The sequence below is a fragment of the Copidosoma floridanum genome, unplaced genomic scaffold (genome assembly GCF_036245765.1).
Source record: "Copidosoma floridanum isolate Cflo_tuat_1 unplaced genomic scaffold, Cflo_Japanese_pri ptg000032l, whole genome shotgun sequence".
Lineage (NCBI taxonomy): Eukaryota > Metazoa > Arthropoda > Insecta > Hymenoptera > Encyrtidae > Copidosoma > Copidosoma floridanum.
The window spans coordinates 7,339,164-7,361,832 of NW_028321909.1; the positions used below are offsets into that span (position 1 = coordinate 7,339,164).

Consider the following 22,669-nt stretch of genomic DNA (forward strand, 5'->3'; position numbering starts at 1 on the left):
AGAGGACATCAGCCAGAGGGGCCGAGTTACAAGCTTTGGCTATAAATAATTGACACTGTCATTAACACCCAATGCGGTCGTTAAGATCAGCAAACGAGAAGATTTAGCTTTTTCTTTTTATTTATATAGAGACTTGTTTTTTTTCGTTCATCATCACCTCGAACCCACATTTTTGTGGTATACTCTGACAATGTGACTCAAGTGGAAAGAAATATCACATAAGAGTGTGAACTATTTTTTATTTTATTTTTATATCTGCGAGTTTATTTTCAATGCTATACCTATGCAAGCGCTCCTGGGGAGAGCGCGACACAATTATAATTGCAAGGCAAAACTGACCGGGTTATTTTGGAGAAAGCGCCATCGTGTATTCTTACATGTCCGTTCATTCTTCTTAACACGGGAGTAATGTATTATCCTTGCAGATTCTCTGTAAGCTGGTTGACATTTTTTGGGGTCATTATTCGTGGATTTTTTTTTTTTTTTTTTTTTAACGTTCACGAACGAGAGAGGAAATAAATGTTTTCATTATATTAAGCGTAATAATTATTTTTTCGAAAATTATAATTGCGTGCTCATCTCGAAAGTAAAAAATAGTCGCTCGGGGAAGAATTGAGCAATTCATTTTGAGTACAATGAAGATTTTTTGGACCTGAGTTGAATGTAAAATACTTTCTCTCCCAGCATGTATTACAAATTCGCGAAAAAACAAAATTCGCAACCACGTGGGTAATTACCAAAGTCGCGAAATAACTTGCCGAATTGAGTAATCGAGCGATATGTAGTCAAAATTGGCTGATAGTTTCTTTTGGAAAAGTATTCAGGTCATATATATCTGAAATTCTGAACCTGCAACGAGTGTTTGCATTACCTTTTGTTCGACGTTTACACGGGCTAAAATGTGTTACACAATTTCACAGTGAGTCGGAAATTATTCGCCAAAGCAAATTTCATCATACATTCAATAGATTCTTACTTTGTACCAAAAATAGGTTCTTGGAATGAAGAATAAAAAAAAAAAAAAAAAAAAAAGAAAGAAAGAAAAAACTTGATTTTTCAATTTGATTTTACATCACTTTTACTTTGAGAAAGAAAAACAATAAAGAATTATTCAACAACGACCGCCGCACCGCTCGTGAAACAGCACTCTCAAAAGAAATCAAGCGAGCATCCCATTACAAACTCGAAATTTGAACGGCAATGTGGGTCGCAATTTTTTTTTTACGGCCCGCGCTCTCTCGAAGGCCGAAGTCATTTCTCGAATTTAAGGCAGTTCCGTTTTCGCTTTCGATCGGGTCCTCCGAGCGCATAATAAAGCTCGCGTTTTTATTGCACGCCCGAACCGAATTTTCCTCCACCAACTCGCGCCTCTCGTCTTACTCACAAATTTTTTTGCTTTCTCGCGTTTTTTTTTTTCGAAAGCGACGCCGAACTAACTATCCCGACGCAAATGTATTCAACAAATGGAAAATCAATACGCCTCTCTCAGGATGCAATAGTTTCATAACTAGCATAGAAAACCAAGTGTGTGGCGTTAAAGGGTTACAAAATACACGTTGTACCTATCACACGTTTCGTAAAACAAGCGTCACTCCTCCCCGTTGTTACTGTGGACGAAATGGTAAAAAATGGCACGCACACCGCGTCTATAAATTTGAGAAAAAACGCGCATCGGGCTAAAACAAACAATATTATATTCTTCTCACGTCACTTATACTTAAAGTTGCACCGTGGCACGACTATACAATATATATTATTGTCGCAACGCGCGCACTCATGTACACACAAGTTTGGATTTTTTTTTTTTTTTCCATTCCATCGATAAAAATGCAGGTTCGTCAACTCTGTGAAAATTGCACAAGCTGCATAGGGTTTACGTATAGTTAACCCACGTGCTCATTGCCAGAGGGTCTGTTTGCACTTGGAGGGAAGGGACGCGGGGGGAAAGAAAAAAAAAGTAGATCTTATACCTTGAGATTACCTCGGCAGGGGGATAATTGTTGTAACCACGCGGTCGACCTTATCCGGCGTATACATTTGTAATTTTACCAATGATAAAAAATGGCAGTAACCTCCTCGAAGCGTAATAATGATGTACGGTCGATCGGAAAATGATTGCGCGGATTTCCGGCCAGAGGCCAAAGGACCGCGGCAAACGTGTACATAAATTCACGGGCTGTGGGAAAGAAGGCACACCGGGAAGCCCCGCTCTCTCGGTCGAGCGCCCGGAAGGACTTTACGATGGTTGCATCTATACAAGGATACACACTCCTTTCACCCGATACAGATGCGCGGCACTTCGGCCGATAGCGTGGCTTTTCAAAGTTCACGCCGCGAGGAAAATTCCTCTTTTGTCTTTGGCACAGCTAATGATGAACAAAAGCCTTCGCTTATATATAGGTAAATATCGTGGAGGATGGGAACAAAAAATTAATACATGTGTACTCGATGAGTCGTGAGCGTCGTCGGTTTACGTCACTCGCGGCAGCAGATCTAAAAATAAAATTAAAAAAAAAAAAAATCGCGGCGAATGATTGCCACGAATAATCAACGCATCGGAGGCAAGAATATAATAATAATGTACACGCGCGGACCCTCGACCTACGGTATACACACAGAGTCCACGCAGAGATAGACTTTCACTTCTCCCGTGTAATAGGTATCGAGCTTGTACTTTTTTTTTTTCTTTCCTAACAGATAGAATTTAAGAAGGAGCAATTATTTCGACCAGGACGACCCGTATGATCGTAAATCACTCGAGTGCCTTGGCTGTATCGAGGTCCTTTTTTTTGAACGTTTGCCATTTCAAAGCACTTTTTTTTCTGTACATAGGTGTTATTATGTTGGTACGTAGGTATAAATGAAATTTCGGGTTTTGACAAAATTCACAGCAGTAGTGCTGATGAACCTTTTGAGGAAAACCAAATCGACTCTTCGTAAGCTGTTTTGCTTGCTTCATTAAACTAAACAATTTTTTTTACTTTTTCCGTTAAAAAGTACCCAGTTTAGTAGAACTACAGGTATGAGTACTTGGTGAACGACAAATTTCGTTGTTCTTTGTTTATCATCAACGCAACAGCAATGCATTTTATAAATGAAAAAAAAAAAAAATAATAAAAAAAATACACGTGTACTTTACGTACGCTACACTTGGATTTACAGTGTATAAATTGATGCTTCCCAAAGTTGGGCGAAAGACGGAATTTTGATTTGAGAATCCTCAATATCGTTAAAAGCTTATGAACTTAACGGTACACCACACCATATCTTTTACGACCCGCAGCTCCAATTCCTATCGTTCAACTTGGCCGATGGCTCTCAAAGTTATTGTTTTAAATACTATACCCTTACTTTGGTAATTTCGGAAAAATCAGTCGTAAACATAAATTTTGATCCAAGTTTTTCAAATTGTATCCCAATACGTAGTATATACTTGCACAAATTTAATTTTATCGTTCAACCTCGTTCCAAAATACGGTGAAACGACGCTTTAGATTCGGTTCGATTGCCATTGGTGTACATTCAAGTTTTACGTTTGCGGATAAGCAAGCAAAAGTATTTACAATACATGTAATAATAACATCGCAATCGTATGGACATTATATTGTACTATGCTCCTATGTACCGTGGATTATGCCCACAGTCGCAGTTTTCTGCGTAGTACCTAGGTATGTACACTTACGCACAAAAGTCGGCTTATAAAGCTGATGCAGCCGCACGGTCTTGCGTCACTTTCTGTGTGCATGCGAAATCGCTTATAGATATACATACATCAAAAACCATAAGCGACGGCGCGTCTTTTGCGTAATTCCCCAGAAAGTGCGTTCGTCGTGTGCACGTCGCATGCTAATTATAATAACAACAATTGTTATTTATTTAATTGAACACGATAACATTTTAATCGATGAACCATACGGGAGGAAAGAGCGTATTGTATAATGATAGATGCAGGGAGAGGAAAAGAAAAAGGGAATTGTGACGACCGAGACGATGAAATTAACGATAAATGGGGTGGAGAAAAAGAAAAAAAGAGGGTAACGGGTTAGCGCGTGTGTATAATAAATAATACGCGTGCACTATGTATAAAGGTGTATCATAATATTTATTGGAAATTTAATGCCTCGCGACGCGAGATTTCGCCTTTAATTGGGCGGTTTTAATTTCCACGGGCGTAATAATGTAACACATACTCTTGCGGTGACACGTATACCTGCAGTGCATTTATATATGTACGCGCGCGGCATTGACGTCGTATATATTATATACACGGTGACATTGGGCAGGGGCGGGGGGATACGTTACGTAATTTCATCGGTGCGCGAGCTGAATAATCAAAAAGGTGGATTTTATGGGCGATTCAATTTATATTACGCATTATTTTATGCCTACGAACTTGGGCCCTGAGAGAGTTGATGTTGCGAGGATTCCCGGGGAAGATAAATGTTGAACCGTGCAAATGACGTATGGAGGGTCGAGTAAGTAGAGCGAAACTTTTTTTCTTTCCTTTTTTTTTTTTTTTTTAAAAAAAAAAAAAAGAGAAAGTAAAAACAGACACAAGGAGGTTGAACCGAGTCTCTAGGTCTAGGGCACTCGGGGATATGTACCAAAAATACGCGCGCAAACTTCATCGTCGACGGAGTAAAAGAAAAGGAGCAGGAGGAGGAGGAGAGCTTTTACTCTCACCGTATTATACGGTGGTGGTGATGATGATACTGGTGCAGCGACTCTGCTTGCTCCCTCCACCTCCTCCTCCTGCCCACCACCTTCCTTTGGTCCCCACTGGACGCCGGTGAGCGTCTTTCTCTCTCTTTCTCCGTATGTCCCTCATGGGGTATAAAATAACCGGGTGCACCTTCCACGGAGTCACAGAGCAGAGTGGCAAGCGCACCTGCAACCAGCATGAACACTCTGATCGCGGTAAGCGTTTTTTTTTTTTTCATTTTCTTTCTCTACTCACTTCCCCGTTAACTTGATCCTCCTCTCTCTCTCTCTCTTTTTTTTATATTTAATCTTTTAGTTGTTTATTTTTCATTTGGTCAAACAATCCTTCAACATTTAACGATTGGCGAAACGGGCGGACTTTGAACCAACTCGTACACGCACATTTTCAAGTGACGACGGATGGACGTAGTGACGCGACTAAACTACAAATTTTTAACTTGGAAAAAAAAACCACTCGACATTAATTCGAAAAGTGCGTGTATATCGCGAGCGCGTACAATAACCATCGGGAGACTTTCTCTTTCGATGGAGGAGAAAAAAAAAAAGAGGAGCTATCGTATCCGATCGCTTCCTCATTAGCGCCCGAGTGAAAATCAAATTCATTTCCATCGAGCACCTTTGTACAGGTGCAGACTATTGTTTTTCCCGCCGTTCATTTCCAAACATCCAATACACATCCACTAATTATTTTTCCCAACAACCCCGTTGTCACGTTGTACAAGAAACGATGGTAAACACGATAAAATCCTGCTTGCAGTGTGTGGTCGTCGGAATGGCAGGGCTAGCCCTGGCCGAGCCGCCCTCCGGCTACGCGTACCAAAGGCCGGGCGGCGGAGGTGGAGGCTTCGGCGGCGGTGGCGGCTACTCCGGGGGCGGTGGCGGTGGCTACTCTGGAGGCGGCGGAGGCTTCGGTGGGGGAGGAGGAGGAGGAGGCGGCTACACCCAGGTCTCCTCGGGCGGCTACCAGAGCAGCGAAGGCGCCAACGTCGACCCCGCCCTCCTCGAGCAACTCAAGTCCATCATCATCAAGGAGGAAGCATCCAGCGGCGGCGGTGGCGGTGGCGGAGGTGGCGGAGGTGGCTACCCCTCGGGTGGGCCCAGTTCGAGCTACGGGGCGCCTCCCAGCTCGGGATACGGGGCACCCTCGCCGGGCTCGAGCTACGGAGCCCCACCCAGCACGAGCTACGGAGCCCCAGGACTCGGTGGCGGCCGCGTCGTCGGGATCGACTTTGAGGGGATTCGCCAGGGCATCGAGGTCGCCCAGTTGCACCAGGTCAGTCAGGGGAGCGGCGGTGGCTACCCGAGCGGACCCAGTGGCGGTGGCTACCCGAGCGGACCCAGCGGCGGTGGCTACCCCAGCGGGCCCAGCGGCGGTGGGTACCCGAGCGGCAGGCCCAGCGGGAGCTACGGCGCCCCATTCTAAGATCCATCAGCCCGACGATCGGAGAGGAGTGCGACTCCCTGGTGGGAACTCGGACGATGTAACCCCCCCGGATTCCCACCAGGGACTGTGGGAGTGCCGTACACACATGTATACTCCCGGTTGGAGCTGCCACGCGTAATCCAAGATTTTGTACTTGTTCGCTTCCACCCGGTCGGAAGGTCGGTGCAAAATTAAACGAAGATGAGCCATCAAAAAGTTCAGCGGAGAGTATTTGGACAATCGTGAGCGGAGGAGGAACGTCTCGTTTGAGCCCCTGGACAACACCCAAGGGGGCTCGGGAGCAAACGCAATGGAGGAAGAAAGGGGAGGATCATCGTCCCTCGATTACTCTCGGTAGATCTAGTTATTATGTATAATACAGTCGCGGAAGGTCGTCACGGCGAGAATTCACATGCATATAAAGGCGGGCGTGGGCGAGCCTACGATGTGTGAACTATTACGCGCGTCGACGGCGCTACAACGAAACCAATGAAATGTAGGGGGAAAAAAAAAAAGAGGAGAGACCAGTTGGGAATGTTCTATGATAATGACCATTACATTGCACGAGGAAGGAAAAGTAGAAGAAATAACGCAAAAAAAAGGATAGAGCAAGCTCTCGGAGAAATAGGGGGGGGGGTTAAACCACAATTATCATGATTTATTTTTATTAATATGATATCAATAATATTGTATACGTGACGAAGTATACGCGCTCGGGCGCATTGTAAATATATATTTACACGAAGATGATGTTTTTACATTTCACATAATCACATGAAACACACATGTTATTGTACAGACGCGCAGAAAATACAACACAATAGTTATATTGTACAAAAGGGATTACATTGTCATCGGGAGTCAAAGGCCGTCTGTTTAAGAAACACCACAGCTATTTCTTTTTTTTCATTTTTTTTTTTTTTTTTATCCTCAAACAAACTCTCTCTCTCTCTCTCTGTATAATGCAAGAATATTATTGTTTTTTTTTTTTTATATATTTCTTGTTTTAATATGTCCTTAACCACGCATTTTTTGTACTTGTATAAAGGCTTTTTTTGTAGGAAAATAATAATAAAAAAAAGAAAAAAAAATACGTCGCCACCGTAACATGCCGTAGTTTTTTTTGTATTATTTCACCCTTGCACACCCAACGCTACCCCAGCGATACTAAAAACAAAAAAAGGAAAAACAAAGAAAAGAAAGGCTGAGAAAAAGAAGCAGCACTGCGTCTTCCTCTTCCGGTCGAGGTTTCTCTCGATAAAACACACGCATCACGCGTGTAACCTTTCCCTATTAAGTATCCGCTTTCTCCGCAAAGACATTTTTATAAACTTATGTGTACCTACTCTGCACTTTTACGTCGCACGCATCCTCTCTGTCTAAAAAAGTCGCGCAATGCCCCCCCCCCCTCTTGCTCATCCAACCATTAGAGATGACCCCGCATCAACCAACTGACCCCTTACACCTCGTGTGCATTCCAGTACGAATCCTTTCGTTTTCTCCCAGAAGAGAAAAAAATTCACACTCCGATGCCTCTCCATCATCATCATGATCGCAGCGCGTCCTTTGAGGAGGGAGGCTCAATTTTTCCCCCGACGCCGCCTTTCTCTCCTCGCCAATGTCCTTTCACCGCTGCGCCGTCATCCTCTTTCTCTATCTGCGCTCGGGGAGCCCTCCTCCTCGCCGTAGCGTGACGTAAACGCTCCTCCTCAACTTTATTGTGTACATCAGCACGAGATAAGTGAAAAAAAGGCTGATGAGGAAAGGAAAAACAAAAATAAGTACGTGTGACACGGGGATGCTCATTCATCGTTTCGTTCCAGCGGCGTGAGTGAAAATATATGGATAAAAGACGAGAGAAAAAGGATCTCGCGGTTTGTGGATCGCAACGAGAGTTGAGTAACAAATGACGCTCGCAAAGTCGCGAGGCATAATATTTGATGCACGAGTTGAATCATCATTAAGTACATGGTGGTCTTTTCGCCTCTTACCGGTACATTACGTACACATACGTGACTCGACGTTCCTTTTCCTCCAATTACGATGAATATTAGGTTTTTTCTCGTCTTACACAAACACACATGTATCATGGTATACCTACTTTGCTTTTCTTTAATGATGGTGAATTTTAGTACGAAAGTACGGGGGGCTGCACTTTTACCTATTTTTCAATGATGGACATGTTACCTGATTTGACGTAATTTTTTTGAACATTTTTAAATTACATGCATTAGCGATATCCGTTGCTTGCTCCGCTTTTTTATGTTAAAGACGGTAAATGATAGTGTGAAGAATGAAAACTCCAAATAAAAACGCCTATCTTTAAAAAATCAAAATGCACGTCAATCGGTGCAGGTGTAGGTACGATTTCAAGTTTATCCATCCAATAATAAATCATATTGCGGACACAAACGCAACCAAACAACCTGAGACTGTCTCTAGCGACATGAAAGAGTGGAGCAGCCTGATAGCATCATCGGCGCCTCGTCCACAAAGGCGCGGGGAAAGTCGGGAGATCACGTCCTCCGAGAGCGTGGGATTTGATAGCTGGATCCCTCGGCTGCAGCACAGAGAGAGAGAGGATGATAGATATTTTGCAAGCCACGGCAGACACGAGTGTAATCCAGAAACTGACGCACCGTGGTCGTGCGACCAAGAGATGAACAAAAGTTTTTTTTTAAGTTTTAAAAGAAGTCGAGCGAATCTTAATTGCGAAAGCCTCGGTACTCATTGTTTCTGCTGCAGCGGTGCACGTGAAAGAGGATCTCGATCGATGAGAGTCGATTTATTTGGGCTCGTTTGTTTTTCAGACATCGACGCGTCTGTAATGAGCCGCTTCTTAATGATTGCTGACGGATGGGACGTGCGTTGGGTAATTTTTGGCGTTTTAATTGGCATACTTACTTGGCGTTAAGAAATATTCAAGGGGGGGAAAAAACCAACCTTTTTGCATTGAAGTATGGCGAGTGAAATCGTTTATTTTATTTTATTTTATTTTATTTTTTTCTTTTTCCTATTTTTATGTCGTGTATCACACTGTAAAAATAAGTTAACACAATCTGTAGAAAAATTGGTCAGCCGCAACTTTTGTACCGCTCCCGCTTAGCCAGCCACGTTAGACTCTCATATGTACACTGCTTTGGTATTGCTTGCCACCTCATCCAAAAATTAGTTTTATAAATATCGTTACTATATTGAAAAATATCAGTGGAACTGAAAAAATAAAGATTTTGTTTTTTATTTATCATGCTTTTAAAAGTACCCATCTGTAACATCACCAGATTTTGATTGAAGACTTACTTCTAACTACTGTGCGTATCGACCTGAGTAAATGCATGAGCTGTGACTTAACTGATGGAGGCTCCCCAAATCCTTGGACATTCTGATTGGCTCCCCAGCCATCTTTAATTGATACATGATATTTTTTCTATTACTTTAATCACTAACTTAATGCTAATACTAAAGTAATTGAGGTTTTAAGTTTGTACTTATTTTTTATTTTCAACTGAACTGGGTAAATGATGAGAAACTAGACACTGAACTAGAAGAGAATACAAATGCACCTAGTAATGTTAATTCTAAGGAGCGATATGTTAGGTATTTGGATGAAAATGTGGAAATAAATATGACCAGACAGGTAATAACAACAATTTCTTCAAGGCCATTCCCACCATAGAATGTAAACCACTCAAGTAGTTCTCATGCAAACGGGACTGTGAGATTAGTAATGTCAAGGGGTATGAAGCGACTAATGAAGCAATGATAAAAATCACAAAAATTAGCTTAACTTACTTGTCAAAAAGTGACAAAACTAAACGTAAATATAACCTACAAACTAAAAATATCTCGCACATACATTGGAAATACAAGCAAATATAAAATTATGTGGTGACAATAGTTTTACTCACATTTTCTCAGAAACCTTTCCTCGTGCAGTATGCAGACGGCATTTAATACTAAAATAGTGGCCTCGTAGAGTGACCAAAGTGTAAAAGCCATGTTTGTCGTTACTGATATACTATCACTATAGTGTCCAAGTTGCTGTCATCATGACATCATCTATCTGACTCTGAGATGCAGATCGCATACTTAATACAAACTAACCTAACTTACCGGATTCCCGCTCGGCGCCAAATTAATCGGAATTTTGACTCGAATAAGCACTCTTTGTTCGCAAATGTCATCATGCTGCAATGAAACCCGGATTTTTAATCACGAACAATACTATCATCACTATCACTATACTGCAAAGAGCAACGATAACTACGTTAAATAAATGATTATAACAACCGACAAACAATCGACTATTATTTTAACTATAAGGTGTGACCGCACGGTTAACCGTACTGCAAACGGTCACTCACGTCTCGCGTCCTAGCGTGCAGTATTAAAACATTAAAAGTAATAAAGATACCGTCGATTACTGTGACTGTGTGACGTACCGTTACACACACGCACTCGCGACTCGCGACTCGCGACTCACTTACACGGCTTATTACGACTTACGATACCATGAATTTCAAATTAAAAAGTACGTATACTTAACATAAGTACTCACTGCTTGCGCATATAGGGGCGTCAGTCATTGCAATTAAGATCAGCTAACGCTCCAAAAGCTCTAATTAACTTTTTTGCCTGTTCTTGCGCAGCCAGAGACTTCGGCCATTTTGAAATTCAAGATGGCCGATCATTTGGCCCGCGCGCTCTTGCGGCTTTGAATCGAACGAACTGTAACGTTGAAAAATTCGAATTTTCGAACTGTTATTGTTGCGTCGACGGACGACGCACCGACAGCATCAGAGTTATTCGGATTTCGGCTCTCTCTCCCCAACCCCAAAAGAGAGAAAGGGTTTATCATAATATTGAAGGTATTTCAGGTATATTTTGGTATAGGATTCCTTCAAGTGTTGACTTTCGTGTCCATCGAGAATCGAAAACGGAAATTTGAAAACGCAAACGGAGTAGAAAGAAAATTCATCCGCTGGACAATTGCGCGCGATTTTGTGTGTGTTTTTACTGTTTACGTTTTGGACGTTTTTGTGTTTTTGCCACCTTCGGCAGTTGCACCGTTGCACGTGTGGAAAACGGAGGGAAAAATCATTAGATCAAGATCAAGGTCGTCGAGGTATTTGAAGCAGTCCTCAAAAAAGTTCGCTCGCCCGCGACGGGGATTGTTTCCGTACACGCAGACCGAAATGATGTGGGTTTTTATTTGTTGATATGGAAGCGGCGAGCTTTCATTGTTGACATTCCTAGTCGTACTGCTTCATCAGGTAATCACCTTCTTCATTATCTCCATATTTGTATGTCTTTGCGCTATTGATTGTTGGATATTGTTTACGTTTGGCGTTTTGCTTGCTATTCGAGATTTTGGCGTCTAACCTCATTTTTAATGATAGATTTTTAACTGTTTTTTACTCGAAATGTTTGTTGCGTCGTTTACTTCTTATTCTGTACTTTGATTGCATCTGTATTTAAGAAGTTGTATATACTTTTCATTTGAAAAATAAAAAAAAAATTGATTGCACGTAATTTTACAAAATTTTACTAAAATTACATTTTTACGTAGACTAGAAAACATCCTTTTCCTATTTTCTACAAAAATTTTCTTCAACTTTGTTCTTATGAGTATTTTTTTTTTTTTTTCTTCTTTTTTAATTAGTGGGAGCTGCAAAGTAACTACCAGGAATCTTTGCTGAGCAAAGGAAAACAACATTGAAACAGTAAAAACTGGCTATGCATCAGTCGCGATTTATGCCTCATGCTCACACAATGGTTCACCCAATGGGGAATTATCAGCCAAATGGTCAATTTTTTCCCATTCAAAACCAGGGATACTACGCTAATAGTTCCAATGGAGCACATCAGGAGTTCAATCAGTTCAATCGCAATGGTTCCAATTACATTAACAGACAACGTGTGACGCAGGTACTATTTCTATGGATTAGCAATTAATTTCTTGAAGCTTCATAATTCTTTACTAATTAAGCGCGATTATCTCTACAGCAAGGCTCGTATCAGCAAGATCAATCCCCGCGCTACAACAACGGCCACGAGATTCACAGTCCAAATTACAGGCCGTTTAACACAAGACGCGGAGGAGGAGGAAGAGGTGGTGGTGGTGGAGATAGTAAGGGTAATTTGACCCTAAATGATTGGTTACAACGGTTAAACTCCCCCAACAACCAAAATTACCATCAAAACTATCATGGACCCGTAACGACTTCTCTACATCTGAATAGACATCATTCGAACGGTTTTTGTGTGACACCAGTGGCCTCGCGCTGTAATAATTACCGGCCTAACGAAAATGTAAAGAAAAACAAATGGAACAGCAATAACAAACTCGGTAAAAGGCATCAGACTTATCAGGAGCAACAACAGATGGACCAGCAACAACAACAGCAGCAGCAGCAGCAGCAGCAGCAGCAGCAGCAGCAGCAGCAGTTGAAGGATAATGCAAGTTGTAGTAACAGCGATAGTGGCTTCAGCTCGCGATCTCCTACGCCGAACAAACATTGCAGAGAAGATAGTCAAACTGAGAGCTTGGATGATCGGGAATCGCTACATTCGTGCACCTCCGAGCCTAAGAATAAACAGTGAGATGACTTGATTTTCACGTTGAGACTGAGTTTTTTTTTAGACAACAATCTTTGATACTTACTCTTTTTACAGGAACAAGAATGCCAGGACGAACAATAATCGAGGAAAGTTCGCATCAGGCATGACGACGAGTAATCTGTACCAAAACGAAAACACGGTTCAAAACTACCAGAACAGAAAAAAATATTTCTCAAGTAAGTTTATCCTTCAAACTAATCACTTTTAGGGTTTTGATGAAAAAATATATTTGCAGCAAGAACCAGTCCTAACTTACAGAGACAACGAGGGAAAAAGTTCAATGGAACGATGATGCCTGAGATACCAATGCTTCCAAAATTATTTTACACTCCAGCAGATCGTTTTATCGACAGAGCACCACATCTTCTACAATACGAAAAGCCTACAAATCTGGTGACAGGTTCGCCCTATGATGAATTGTCAAAAGCTGTTTGGGATAAATTTGAGCAGAACCAGCTAAGCTACAGCACTTTTGTTAAAAAGATGATACTGTGGAGGCAACTGCTGTTTTTTATTAAGGTAATCCTTTTATCAAATGATATTTTATTTCTAATCAGTCAATAATGAGTAACGATTTACTCTATAATCATCAACAGGCCAGATTCCCCTATTACAACTTGTATATGGTTGGTTCTACACTGAATGGTTTCGGAACCGATAGTAGTGATGTAGATATGTGCCTGTTCGTCAGAGATACGGCAATCGATCAAAGAACTGAAGCTATTATTCGCCTTGGTCAAATTATGTCCTGCCTTAGAAAGACTGGTAACGGGTTTAAAAATTTTATGTAGTAAACATTGTTTAAAATCTATCAATAAATGATTACATGTTTTAACTCTAGATTGTATCACTAACTTGGAATTAATACAAGCCAGAGTGCCAATTTTGAAGATACATGACAGTGTCTGTAATTTGGATGTCGATTTAAACTACAACAATGTAGTAGGCGTTCGAAACACTCATCTAATGTATTGCTACTCACGAAGTAATGACTGTCTTACTAAAATCTACACTCTGTAAAAGTGAATTTTTTTTTTTCTGATTATCAATGACTTTTAGTTGACTGGCGGGTCAGGCCCTTAGTGCTGGTGGTAAAAATGTGGGCACAGTGTCAAAATATCAACAATGCCAGGCATATGACGTTATCTAGTTATTCATTAGTGCTCTTGGTGATACATTTTTTGCAATGTGAGTAAATTTTATTGATATTTTTTACCTCAAGTCCAATTTTACACATTTATTTGTATTTGTTTTTTTTTTTTTTTTATGTGAAGGCGGAGTGAATACGCCTGTGCTGCCATGTTTGCACAACCTATTTAAGGGCAAGTTTGACCCCTTCTCTGACATTCGCAGCATTGACATTCACGAAGAATTAAATATTCCGAGTTATGCATTAGAGCCTCGCAACACTCAAACGCTGGGAGAGCTTCTAATCGAGTTTTTCCGATACTACGATTCGTTTGAGTAAGTACATGAATACCGTTTTTTTCAGAATGAAAGAATTCTACCTTATAAATTGTGCTATTTGACTCTAAAACATTTTTTGTTTATGATTAAGTAAACGAACCAAGTAATAAAATTATTTTATCGTCATAACATGACCTACTGAGTGTAAATAGAAAGCTTTGTAAATTAAATTTGAACCATCTAACGAAGAATTTATTTTTAGTTTTGATCAATATGCAATATCAGTTCGATTAGCTGCAAAAATACCAATCGAAGCATGTCGGTATTATCGTGCCTTAAAAAATGATCCTCATCAATGGAAATATCTGTGCATAGAAGGTAAGGAGCTTTATTAAATCAATGATTCAACTTTGAGCAGCGTTAGTTAATGTTCCTGTTTTTTTTTCAGAACCCTTTGATTACACCAACACAGCGAGATCTGTTTATGATCCAGCTGCTTTTCAGATGATCAAGGATATTTTCAAACAAACGTATGAGCAACTGAACAAAACTAAAAATCTAAACAGTATTTTTACACATTTGGAAAATAATAACAGCAATAATCCATGATAGCATACCTTCTAATCCTTAAGAGGTCGAGTTTTCATACTTACGTCAACGATTATTTAAATATCGCAAAAAAGAAACTTAAGGCTTAAAAGTACTGAAACAATATACACTGGAAGTGAAAGGTATTATAATACTGTTCTTTAAAGCTGTCTGTGTATTCTCTTGTTTAAGAATATTTTTGTTATATTTATATTTACACTATTTTTTGATGAATTTTTTGAGGGAAACTATTGTTTGGTTTGAAAAGAGAGAAAAAGAATGAAAGAAACAGCAAATCCGAAATGGTTGTATAGTGTCAAAAATGCGTAACGTGTTTAATGTTACACGTATTTATTGTGCAATAAACTAGAAATCGTGGTTTTTGGAAGGTATCCTTATAATATAAAAAGGACGCGTAGGAGAAGTCTTATTGTTGTAGAGCTTCAGAATTGCGTATAATCGTTTATGAATGAATCGATAATCGTTTCAAAAGTCATGAGTTTCTCGTTCAAATCTTTATTAAAATATTTAAGAACCTGTACAGGTCAATAGTTCATCAAAATATTCAGTTTGATCAGGAATGTGTTTTCTAAAAACAGTTTCTGGCTAAACTTGTAAAAATTTTGTTTTGTATTAGCGTATCGATACTTAAGCATAAATAATTAAGAGTTAAAAAAAAAATTATAAAAACATTAAAAAATTTGGTCATAAAAATTATTTAAAAAAAAAAAAAAAAAAAAAAAAAAAAAAAAAAAAAAAAAAAAAAAAAACCTTTTATCAAGGTATATGTAAAAATTGTCAGAAAAAAAAATTATTTAAAATTAGTACATACGTTATTTATAATTTGTTAAACCATAATTTATGTCATGCTATGATTTTTTGAATTTTCGAGCATTAAAAAAAATTAATAAAAATAGTAATCAGCATCTCGTACTACAACTGTGTAAAACGAGTAATTAAATCACTGTTATTTAAAGGGATTTTTGTAACCCTTGGATTTTTCCATAGCCATTTAATTAATAAGTATACGTTACTTGAACGAATTCAAGTCATAAACATAATCTAAATTTTTTCCCAAAAAGTATCATGCAAATATAATAGAATACAAAACGTATTTTGGTGGAACAATTTTTCTGTGATTCATCAAACTGTGTAATGCACACGAGTATAGAAGTAAAGTTTGTAAGACAATTGGATAATTTTTTTTAAGTCCTTTGTGAAAATACCTGTATGAGGATATTTATGTAAAATTTAAACCATGTTAAGGCCAACAACTATTTGTAGATTATATGCAAAGTTATATTTTTTTACTCGTATTGTAACAATAATTTTTGTACTACTGTCCCTTAAGTTGCATAATAATTGTACACGATTTATTAAAAGTTTGTAATATTTACTTGGTTATTAAATAAATTCATCCCTCAGCAAGCAAGACCAGTTTATAATTTATGAGTATACTTGTGAAAAGGTGTTTAGATGGAGTAAACGATTTGTTTCGTTAAGTCTTTTTTATATTTATTTCAGAAAAATAAATACTTGACAATTTTTTGAATACAACGCAAGGCGTCTTAATTAACATTTCTGCATAATATGGTTCGATTTAAATGTTTGGAGTCGAACTAATCTACTTTACTCACTAGCAGTACTGCTGCGACCTTTACAGGTAATTTACATCTTTATTATTTCCATGGGGTGTTTTCCGCAATCATCGCCAGCAGGTAATTTAATGTTGCGCTTTACGCTACAGTAATGCCATATGGTCGATTTTATTGAACCATATGAATATCTCTATTTTTAGAGGTCGACTTTTGAGTAAAAAATATATTGTAAACTTGCCGCAAACAAAACAAACCACGTCAACTTTTTATTATCTATCTATAAGATTAGTTGCGGCTGGTTTGTAATTATCAAAGTGACTTTGCTGTAAATAGCAATAGTTATTTGGATCAGCGCCATCTAGCGGTCTTTATTTTTTGGCCAAAAGTGGCTCCTAAAATTCTCAATCAGAGCATTCCGGATTAGAGCCATTTAGTCAATTATAAACCAGCCGCAACTTATGATGAAGCTATAAAATGAAAAAATAACGATACGTGTGTTTTAGGCGGCAAGTTAACAATCTATTTTCTACCAAAAAATTGACCTCCTATGTGTTTGTACTTTTGAAGATAAATTTTCAAGCATAAGATAAATTGTTAACTTGCCGCCAAAAACACACGTATCGTTATTTTTTTATTTTATAGCTTCATCATGAGTTGCGGCTGGTTTATAATTGACTAAATGGCTCTAATCCGGAATGCTCTGATTGAGAATTTTAGGAGCCACTTTTGGCCAAAAAATAAAGACCGCTAGATGGCGCTGATCCAAAATAATTATTGCTACTCACAGTAAAGTCACTTTGATAATTATAAACCAGCCGCAAATAATCTTATAAACAGACGATAAATAGTTGACATTTTTTATTTTACTTGCGGCAAGTTTCTACATCAATATTCTACATATCTTATATGGCTCATAAAATCGACAATATTTACAAAATTACAATACTCTTGACCTTTTACCATTATAACTCATGTAAGCACAAATTAATCAGTCCATTAAAGAGACAACCGAAGAAAAAAGGCCTGAAAAAGAAGCACAGTCACACGAAAAGTCTCATATAAGAATGGAGCATTGGATCTCACTTGATCAGAGAAGGTTGGGTTCTTTGTTTACTTATAAGTAACACTTAAAATTTACATCTCTGTAATGAATGTATTTTTCAATTAGTGAGATCCGATGCTCCATTCCTAGGAGACTCTTCGTGTGACTTCTTTCTTTTTAAGACCTTTTTTCTTCAGTTGTCTCTTTTCGACTGATTAATTTACGTGTATATTTGATCGTGATTTACGATTTCTGTAACACAAATTTTGTTATGTACGTACATATTATATAAGTTAACTGTTTATTGGAAATCTAAAGTTGAAGGGCTGTGCTTACATGAGTTAATGGTAAAAGGTCTAGAGTATTGTAATTTTATAAATATTGTCGATTTTATGAGCCATATAAGATAAGTAGAATAATGATAGTTTTGGAGGTCGATTTTAAGGTATAAGATAAATTGTAAAGTAATTTAAATTAAGTGAGATCCAATGCTCCATTTTTAGGAGACTCTTCCTGTGCAACTGAACTTCTTTTTTAAACTTTTTTTCTTTAGTTGTCTCTTTTGGACTTGTTACTTAACGTATCTATTTAATCATTGTTCAAGATTTCTGTAACACAAATCTTGGTATGTACATATTATATAAGTTAGCTGTTTATTTAAACTAGAAAGTTAAAGGGCTGTGCTTCCGCGAGTTAATGATAAAAGGTCTAAAGTATTTTAATTTTGTAAATATGGTAGATTTTATGAGCGGTATAAGATAAGTGGAATATTTATACTGTTCAGGGTCCATTTACAGGTAAAAGACATATTGTAAACTTGCCGCAAGTAGCACAGAAAATGTCAACTATCTATTATCTATTAACAAGATTAGTTGCGGCTGGTTTATAATTATCAAAGTGACTTTACTGTAAGTAGCAATAATTATTTTGGATCAGCGCCATCTAGCGGTCTTTATTTTTTGGCCAAAAGTGGCTCCTAAAATTCTCAATCAGAGCATTCCGGATTAGAGCCATTAAGTCAATTATAAACCAGCCGCAACTCATGATGAAGCTATAAAATGAAAAAATAACGATACGTGTGTTTTAGGCGGCAAGTTAACAATCTATTTTCTACCAAAAAATCGACCTCCTATGTGTTTGTACTTTTGAAGATAAATTTTCAAGCATAAGATGGATTGTTAACTTGCCGCCAAAAACACACGTATCGTTATTTTTTCATTTCATAGCTTCATCATGAGTTGCGGCTGGTTTATAATTGACTAAATGGCTCTAATCCGGAATGCTCTGATTGAGAATTTTAGGAGCCACTTTTGGCCAAAAAATAAAGACCGCTAGATGGCGCTGATCCAAATAACTCATGCTATTTACAGCAAAGTTACTTTGATAATTATAAACCAGCCGCAACTAATCTTATGGATAGATAATAAAAAGTTGACGTGGTTTGTGCTGTTTGCGGCAAGTTTACAATCTATTTTTTACTCAAAAGTCGACCTCTAAAAATAGAGATATTCATATGGTTTAATAAAATCGACCATATGGCATTACTTAGTAGTAATTACTTTAATTACTACACATAACTTTACGTACATCTTACACCGTGCTCTCTTTATCAGAATGATAAAATCAGAGGCTGCAAAGTTACGTAGGTCGTGGTGGTAACGCCGCTTGGGGTGTTTTCCGCAATCGTCGTCACCAGCAAGTAATTTAAATTTGCGCTCTTGCAGATTACGGAACAGAGCGCCAGTTAATTTAAGGTAGTTGACTTACCGACCTGATGGTATATAGCGTAAAGCGCAACATTAAATTACCTGCTGGTGATGATTGCGGAAAACACCCATGATCGACTTAAGTATATATAGGTATACGAGTTCTACGACGGTATAGGTCCAGAGGTAGGATAACTGTGTGCTATAAATCTATCTTGTCTAGGTGTACGAGATAAAAAACAATCTAAAATCAACAAATAAAAATCCTTATTTTAAGGTAAGCCATTTTTACATTAAATTTGAATGGTTAAGTGAAAAAACTCTCTAATAGTTTTGTGAGGTTATACATTTTTTTTTTCTTTGGTTTCAGAGCACTTTATAAACGTAAACATGGAAGAGCTCCATCCGTACGACCGGATGGTTGTGTACTGTCAGCAAGCACCAGATTTGTTTATACGAAATGCCTCCTTACTTTTGAGCTCACCAGAATCGCCTACCGCCTTGACTGGCCTGTCAAAGGACATTTATGACACAGCTAATGGCCACAAACAAAACGCTGCAGATCTTTTTACAAAATTAAACTTTTGGAAGTCATTTTCAAATTATTGCGGGGTGAGGAAAATTGATTAATAGTAAAGATATGGTGCTAAACTCCCAAAATGTTTTAGGCCAAAATGAAGGCTTATGGATTTTTCATGGCTGGCTCCACCTTGAATGGGTTTGCATTAAAAACAAGTGATGTCGATCTTGTCATACTCACTAGATCAAAAGTTAAGCACAAACACAACAAAAAAAAAATGGGGGTTGAACTGTCATGGATAATCAACATTTTCAAGTCAAATCGTGGGCATAAGTTTTTTGAGATAATACTTACGGTTTGATTGTTTGGGTGACGTTTAACTTAACGTTTTAGCATCTGTCTCACAAGCTCAAATGAGAAAAATGGGGGACAAACCTTACATATACTTCAAAGAGCTGATCAATGGTTACGATGTTGATGTAACAATGAATTTAATGGATTCTATTTTGAATTCTCATCTTCTTTTTCGTTATACTCAAGGTACAGACAATATTGGTTTAAGTTTTCAATAAGCTGATACGTATTTCATAAATATTAATCACTTTGTTTTTTTTACTAATGTACATAGTGGATTGGCGGGTGAAACCTCTCGGAATAATTATCAAATTATTTGCTAAGAATCAAAATTTATTTGGTACATTTGAACACTCGTTCAATAGTTATCATATGATGCTCATGCTTATTCATTATTTACAGTGTAAGTATGACTTTTTTTAAACGAATTCATTTTAGCATCTAAATTTTTTCATTTATTATTTCTTTTTCCCTTTATACATTAAGATGGAGCAAAACCAGCAGTAGTACCATGCTTACATAAATCTGCGCAGAAAATGTTCTCAAGGAGTGAAAAAGTTTTTGACATAGATTTCTTTAAGCCTATGAATATTCAGTTCACTTCAAATAATCATCAGACCCTTGAAGAACTACTTCTAGGTTTTTTTGACTACTACAATAAATTCAAGTAACATCTTATTTAAAAAGTGGGCAAAATTACCAAGTTACATCTTATTTTTAAATCGTAATATTAATTTTTAGTTTTGACATGACGGTAATGTCTATAAGATTAGGAGCAGCATATCCTAAAAACCAATGGATAACAATGGTTGATAAAAAAATTTTCCATTCTTACCGCAGTCCTATTTTGAAGTTGGAAGGTAATTTTTAAATTTTTAAATTTTTAAATTAATTGAAAGCTTTGCGCTTAATTGTGTTTTTAATATCTTTACATTGATTTTTCTTTTTTTAACATTGTAGAACCTTTTGAGCAGAAAAATGCGGCAAGAAAAGTCAGTGATGAAAAAAGTTTTAACAAAACGAGAGCGGCTTTCAAAAAAGCTCACCAAAAACTCATTGAAAGACGTGACATAAAGTGTATTTTTTCAAAGTTTATCTAAATACGTAATCTCGAAAGATTTTTTTAATTTTTAAGTTTTTTTTCTATACATTTCGTATATCATGTAGCTTAGACGAAACTTGATGACCAAATAAAACTTTTGAAGTATAATACTCGTAAAATAATGTTATCTCAATACCGATCTCAATACCGATTTTCGCCACCGTCAAAACATCACTTACTTTTATAAGAAACTTGATCCTACCTATATGTTGCACACTGTACGAATGGTAGTACCATATGCCAAACATGTAGAAGGGCAAGATGAAGTTCCAAGAATTGCGTATCACATAAGTAATATCACGGCAAAAGGGTATGGCTGTGCGTTCGGCAATGGTCACTCGACAATTACTCACAAACGTAAAAGTGAAACAACACGATATCGCCATCTCCTTCGCACGCATTATTTATGATCACGTGACGTAACTGACGAAGTACGCCGAACAGAGCCATCACACTATCGCCGCATTCGTGCCTAATCTCGCGCCACCGCCGGTATTTTCGCCGGTTCCTGCCTCGGTGCACCATAAGCCAAACAAATGAGAACAAAGAGCAGAAAACTTCATTTAGCGAATACTACACTGTTACACACATACATGTATATATAATAAACTTGTTGCACCTAGCTCACAGAGACAGGGTATATAAGAGCTAACTCAGTAGATTCTCGGGTAGTTCGACTTCATCTCTGAACGGATCACCAATATCTTTCTTTCTGTTAAGACAAAGGCTGCAGTGTGCTTCAAATTTTTAATCGCGTAAAAGTAAAGCTATTGTCAGAATTGATAGTTCAAAGACTAGATTTTGCGCGTTTTTTTTCTTCATTATATTAGTTTTATCCGTTGGAAAAAAATGTCAGAAAATTGGCAAACGTTTTGTTACGAAATTTCGGCAAAATTTCACGCCAATGTTTCAATGTTTTCTGAAACGATGGATCCTCCGGGTGGTTGCTACGCTTTGTACGGACTGTCCAGAGAGATTTGGGATAAATTTGAAACCAACAAGCAAACAGATAGAGAGTTGAAAAACAAGATTTTAATGTGGATTCAGTTTGGCGAATGCGTGATGGTAACATTATTTTAATTTAACAATAGCCATGTATTTGAAATTTATTGTCTAATTTTAATTGAAGAGTGCATTTCCAAATTATGGGTTTTACCTGGCTGGCTCTACTTTCAACGGTTTTGGTTTGAAAGACGGTGACGCCGACATTACTTTTATAACGCACCATTCAACACCTGACAAGTGGACGTGTGTATCTATTCTTAGGACACTTTTGGCCACTTTGAAAGAAAAATACAGTTAATTAATGTTTGAATCTTAAATCAATTTTATCCTACCTTGAAAGCTTTTGTAATTTGTTTTTGTCGCACAGGACACTTGCGTGCTTCTGAAATGATATCAGCAGCACTTGTGCCGATTATTAAATTTGACGATACGCAATTTGGCATAAGCGTGGATATTAATTGTAGTAATACAACTAATATAAGAAACACACATTTATTGTACACGTATTCGAGAGGTAACCTTCTTTTTTTAACCCAAAACCAAATAATCTTCAAAAAATCTTTGAATGTTAATCGATGACA

General features: G+C 37.9%; 5 protein-coding genes across 9 annotated transcripts; 4 read left to right on the forward strand and 1 right to left on the reverse strand.

Annotated features, from left to right (window-relative positions):
* Positions 1-4,899: 4,899 nt before the first annotated feature.
* Positions 4,900-6,160, forward strand: LOC106646635 (uncharacterized). Its single transcript, XM_014362714.2, has 2 exons — positions 4,900-4,917; positions 5,480-6,160. The coding sequence occupies exons 1-2, from the start codon at positions 4,900-4,902 to the stop codon at positions 6,143-6,145; spliced, it is 684 nt and encodes a 227-aa protein (XP_014218200.2). The 3' UTR covers positions 6,146-6,160.
* Positions 6,161-9,112: 2,952 nt separating this feature from the next.
* LOC106646637 (immediate early response 3-interacting protein 1) lies at positions 9,113-10,745 on the reverse strand. Of its 2 annotated transcripts, XM_089597361.1 has the most exons (4): positions 10,704-10,745; positions 10,054-10,333; positions 9,446-9,547; positions 9,113-9,358 (listed from the first exon to the last, which is right to left on the reverse strand). In XM_089597361.1, the coding sequence occupies exons 2-4, from the start codon at positions 10,142-10,144 to the stop codon at positions 9,303-9,305; spliced, it is 249 nt and encodes an 82-aa protein (XP_089453487.1). In that variant the 5' UTR covers positions 10,145-10,333; positions 10,704-10,745; the 3' UTR covers positions 9,113-9,302. The 2 variants fall into 2 exon arrangements, with proteins under 2 accessions (XP_089453487.1, XP_014218203.1); XM_014362717.2 differs by lacking the exon at positions 10,704-10,745 and having other exon boundaries at positions 10,054-10,497.
* Positions 10,746-10,928: 183 nt separating this feature from the next.
* LOC106646608 (poly(A) RNA polymerase gld-2 homolog A) lies at positions 10,929-16,242 on the forward strand. Of its 2 annotated transcripts, XR_016293410.1 has the most exons (12): positions 10,929-11,418; positions 11,808-12,073; positions 12,152-12,744; positions 12,821-12,942; positions 13,002-13,285; positions 13,363-13,531; positions 13,608-13,751; positions 13,826-13,954; positions 14,041-14,230; positions 14,436-14,551; positions 14,622-15,399; positions 15,863-16,242. XR_016293410.1 is itself a non-coding variant. In XM_014362677.3 (11 exons), exons 2-11 carry the CDS (start codon positions 11,882-11,884, stop codon positions 14,780-14,782), a joined length of 2,100 nt encoding a protein of 699 aa, XP_014218163.2. In that variant the 5' UTR covers positions 10,929-11,418; positions 11,808-11,881; the 3' UTR covers positions 14,783-16,242. The 2 variants fall into 2 exon arrangements, 1 of the variants encoding a protein (XP_014218163.2); XM_014362677.3 differs by having other exon boundaries at positions 14,622-16,242.
* Positions 16,243-17,556: 1,314 nt separating this feature from the next.
* Positions 17,557-21,162, forward strand: LOC106646645 (poly(A) RNA polymerase gld-2 homolog B). 3 transcript variants are annotated; one of them, XM_089597387.1, is made up of 9 exons: positions 17,557-17,674; positions 19,331-19,384; positions 19,478-19,719; positions 19,776-19,950; positions 20,021-20,167; positions 20,256-20,384; positions 20,468-20,648; positions 20,723-20,841; positions 20,942-21,162. In XM_089597387.1, the coding sequence occupies exons 3-9, from the start codon at positions 19,498-19,500 to the stop codon at positions 21,079-21,081; spliced, it is 1,113 nt and encodes a 370-aa protein (XP_089453513.1). In that variant the 5' UTR covers positions 17,557-17,674; positions 19,331-19,384; positions 19,478-19,497; the 3' UTR covers positions 21,082-21,162. The 3 variants fall into 3 exon arrangements, with proteins under 3 accessions (XP_089453513.1, XP_089453512.1, XP_014218210.2); XM_089597386.1 differs by lacking the exon at positions 17,557-17,674 and adding an exon at positions 17,708-17,748 and having other exon boundaries at positions 19,261-19,384; XM_014362724.2 differs by lacking the exon at positions 17,557-17,674 and having other exon boundaries at positions 19,233-19,384.
* Positions 21,163-21,788: 626 nt separating this feature from the next.
* Positions 21,789-22,667, forward strand: LOC149373368 (poly(A) RNA polymerase GLD2-B-like). The gene is made up of 3 exons (XM_089597492.1): positions 21,789-22,148; positions 22,213-22,381; positions 22,456-22,667. The coding sequence occupies exons 1-3, from the start codon at positions 21,933-21,935 to the stop codon at positions 22,665-22,667; spliced, it is 597 nt and encodes a 198-aa protein (XP_089453618.1). The 5' UTR covers positions 21,789-21,932.
* The last annotated feature ends 2 nt before the right edge of the window (positions 22,668-22,669 follow it).

Bases quoted from the DNA above. Each gene is read 5' to 3' on its own strand.
- LOC106646637 (XM_089597361.1), bottom strand. From the start codon at position 10,144: ATGGCTTTTACACTTTGGTCACTCTACGAGGCCACTATTTTAGTATTA. The intron at 9,548-10,053 runs GTGAGTAAAACT...TATCAATTAAAG, and splicing joins GGAAAGGTTTCTGAGAAAAT to ATGGCTGGGGAGCCAATCAG. The intron at 9,359-9,445 runs GTAAGTCTTCAA...TTATTTTTTCAG, and splicing joins GATACGCACAGTAGTTAGAA to TTCCACTGATATTTTTCAAT.
- LOC149373368 (XM_089597492.1), top strand. From the start codon at position 21,933: ATGTCAGAAAATTGGCAAACGTTTTGTTACGAAATTTCGGCAAAATTT. The intron at 22,149-22,212 runs GTAACATTATTT...TTTTAATTGAAG, and splicing joins AGTTTGGCGAATGCGTGATG to AGTGCATTTCCAAATTATGG. The intron at 22,382-22,455 runs GTTAATTAATGT...TTTGTCGCACAG, and splicing joins CACTTTGAAAGAAAAATACA to GACACTTGCGTGCTTCTGAA.
- LOC106646608 (XM_014362677.3), top strand. From the start codon at position 11,882: ATGCATCAGTCGCGATTTATGCCTCATGCTCACACAATGGTTCACCCA. The intron at 12,074-12,151 runs GTACTATTTCTA...TTATCTCTACAG, and splicing joins ACAGACAACGTGTGACGCAG to CAAGGCTCGTATCAGCAAGA. The intron at 13,532-13,607 runs GTAACGGGTTTA...TTTTAACTCTAG, and splicing joins GTCCTGCCTTAGAAAGACTG to ATTGTATCACTAACTTGGAA.
- LOC106646645 (XM_089597387.1), top strand. From the start codon at position 19,498: ATGGAAGAGCTCCATCCGTACGACCGGATGGTTGTGTACTGTCAGCAA. The intron at 19,720-19,775 runs GTGAGGAAAATT...AAAATGTTTTAG, and splicing joins CATTTTCAAATTATTGCGGG to GCCAAAATGAAGGCTTATGG. The intron at 20,168-20,255 runs GTACAGACAATA...TAATGTACATAG, and splicing joins TCTTTTTCGTTATACTCAAG to TGGATTGGCGGGTGAAACCT.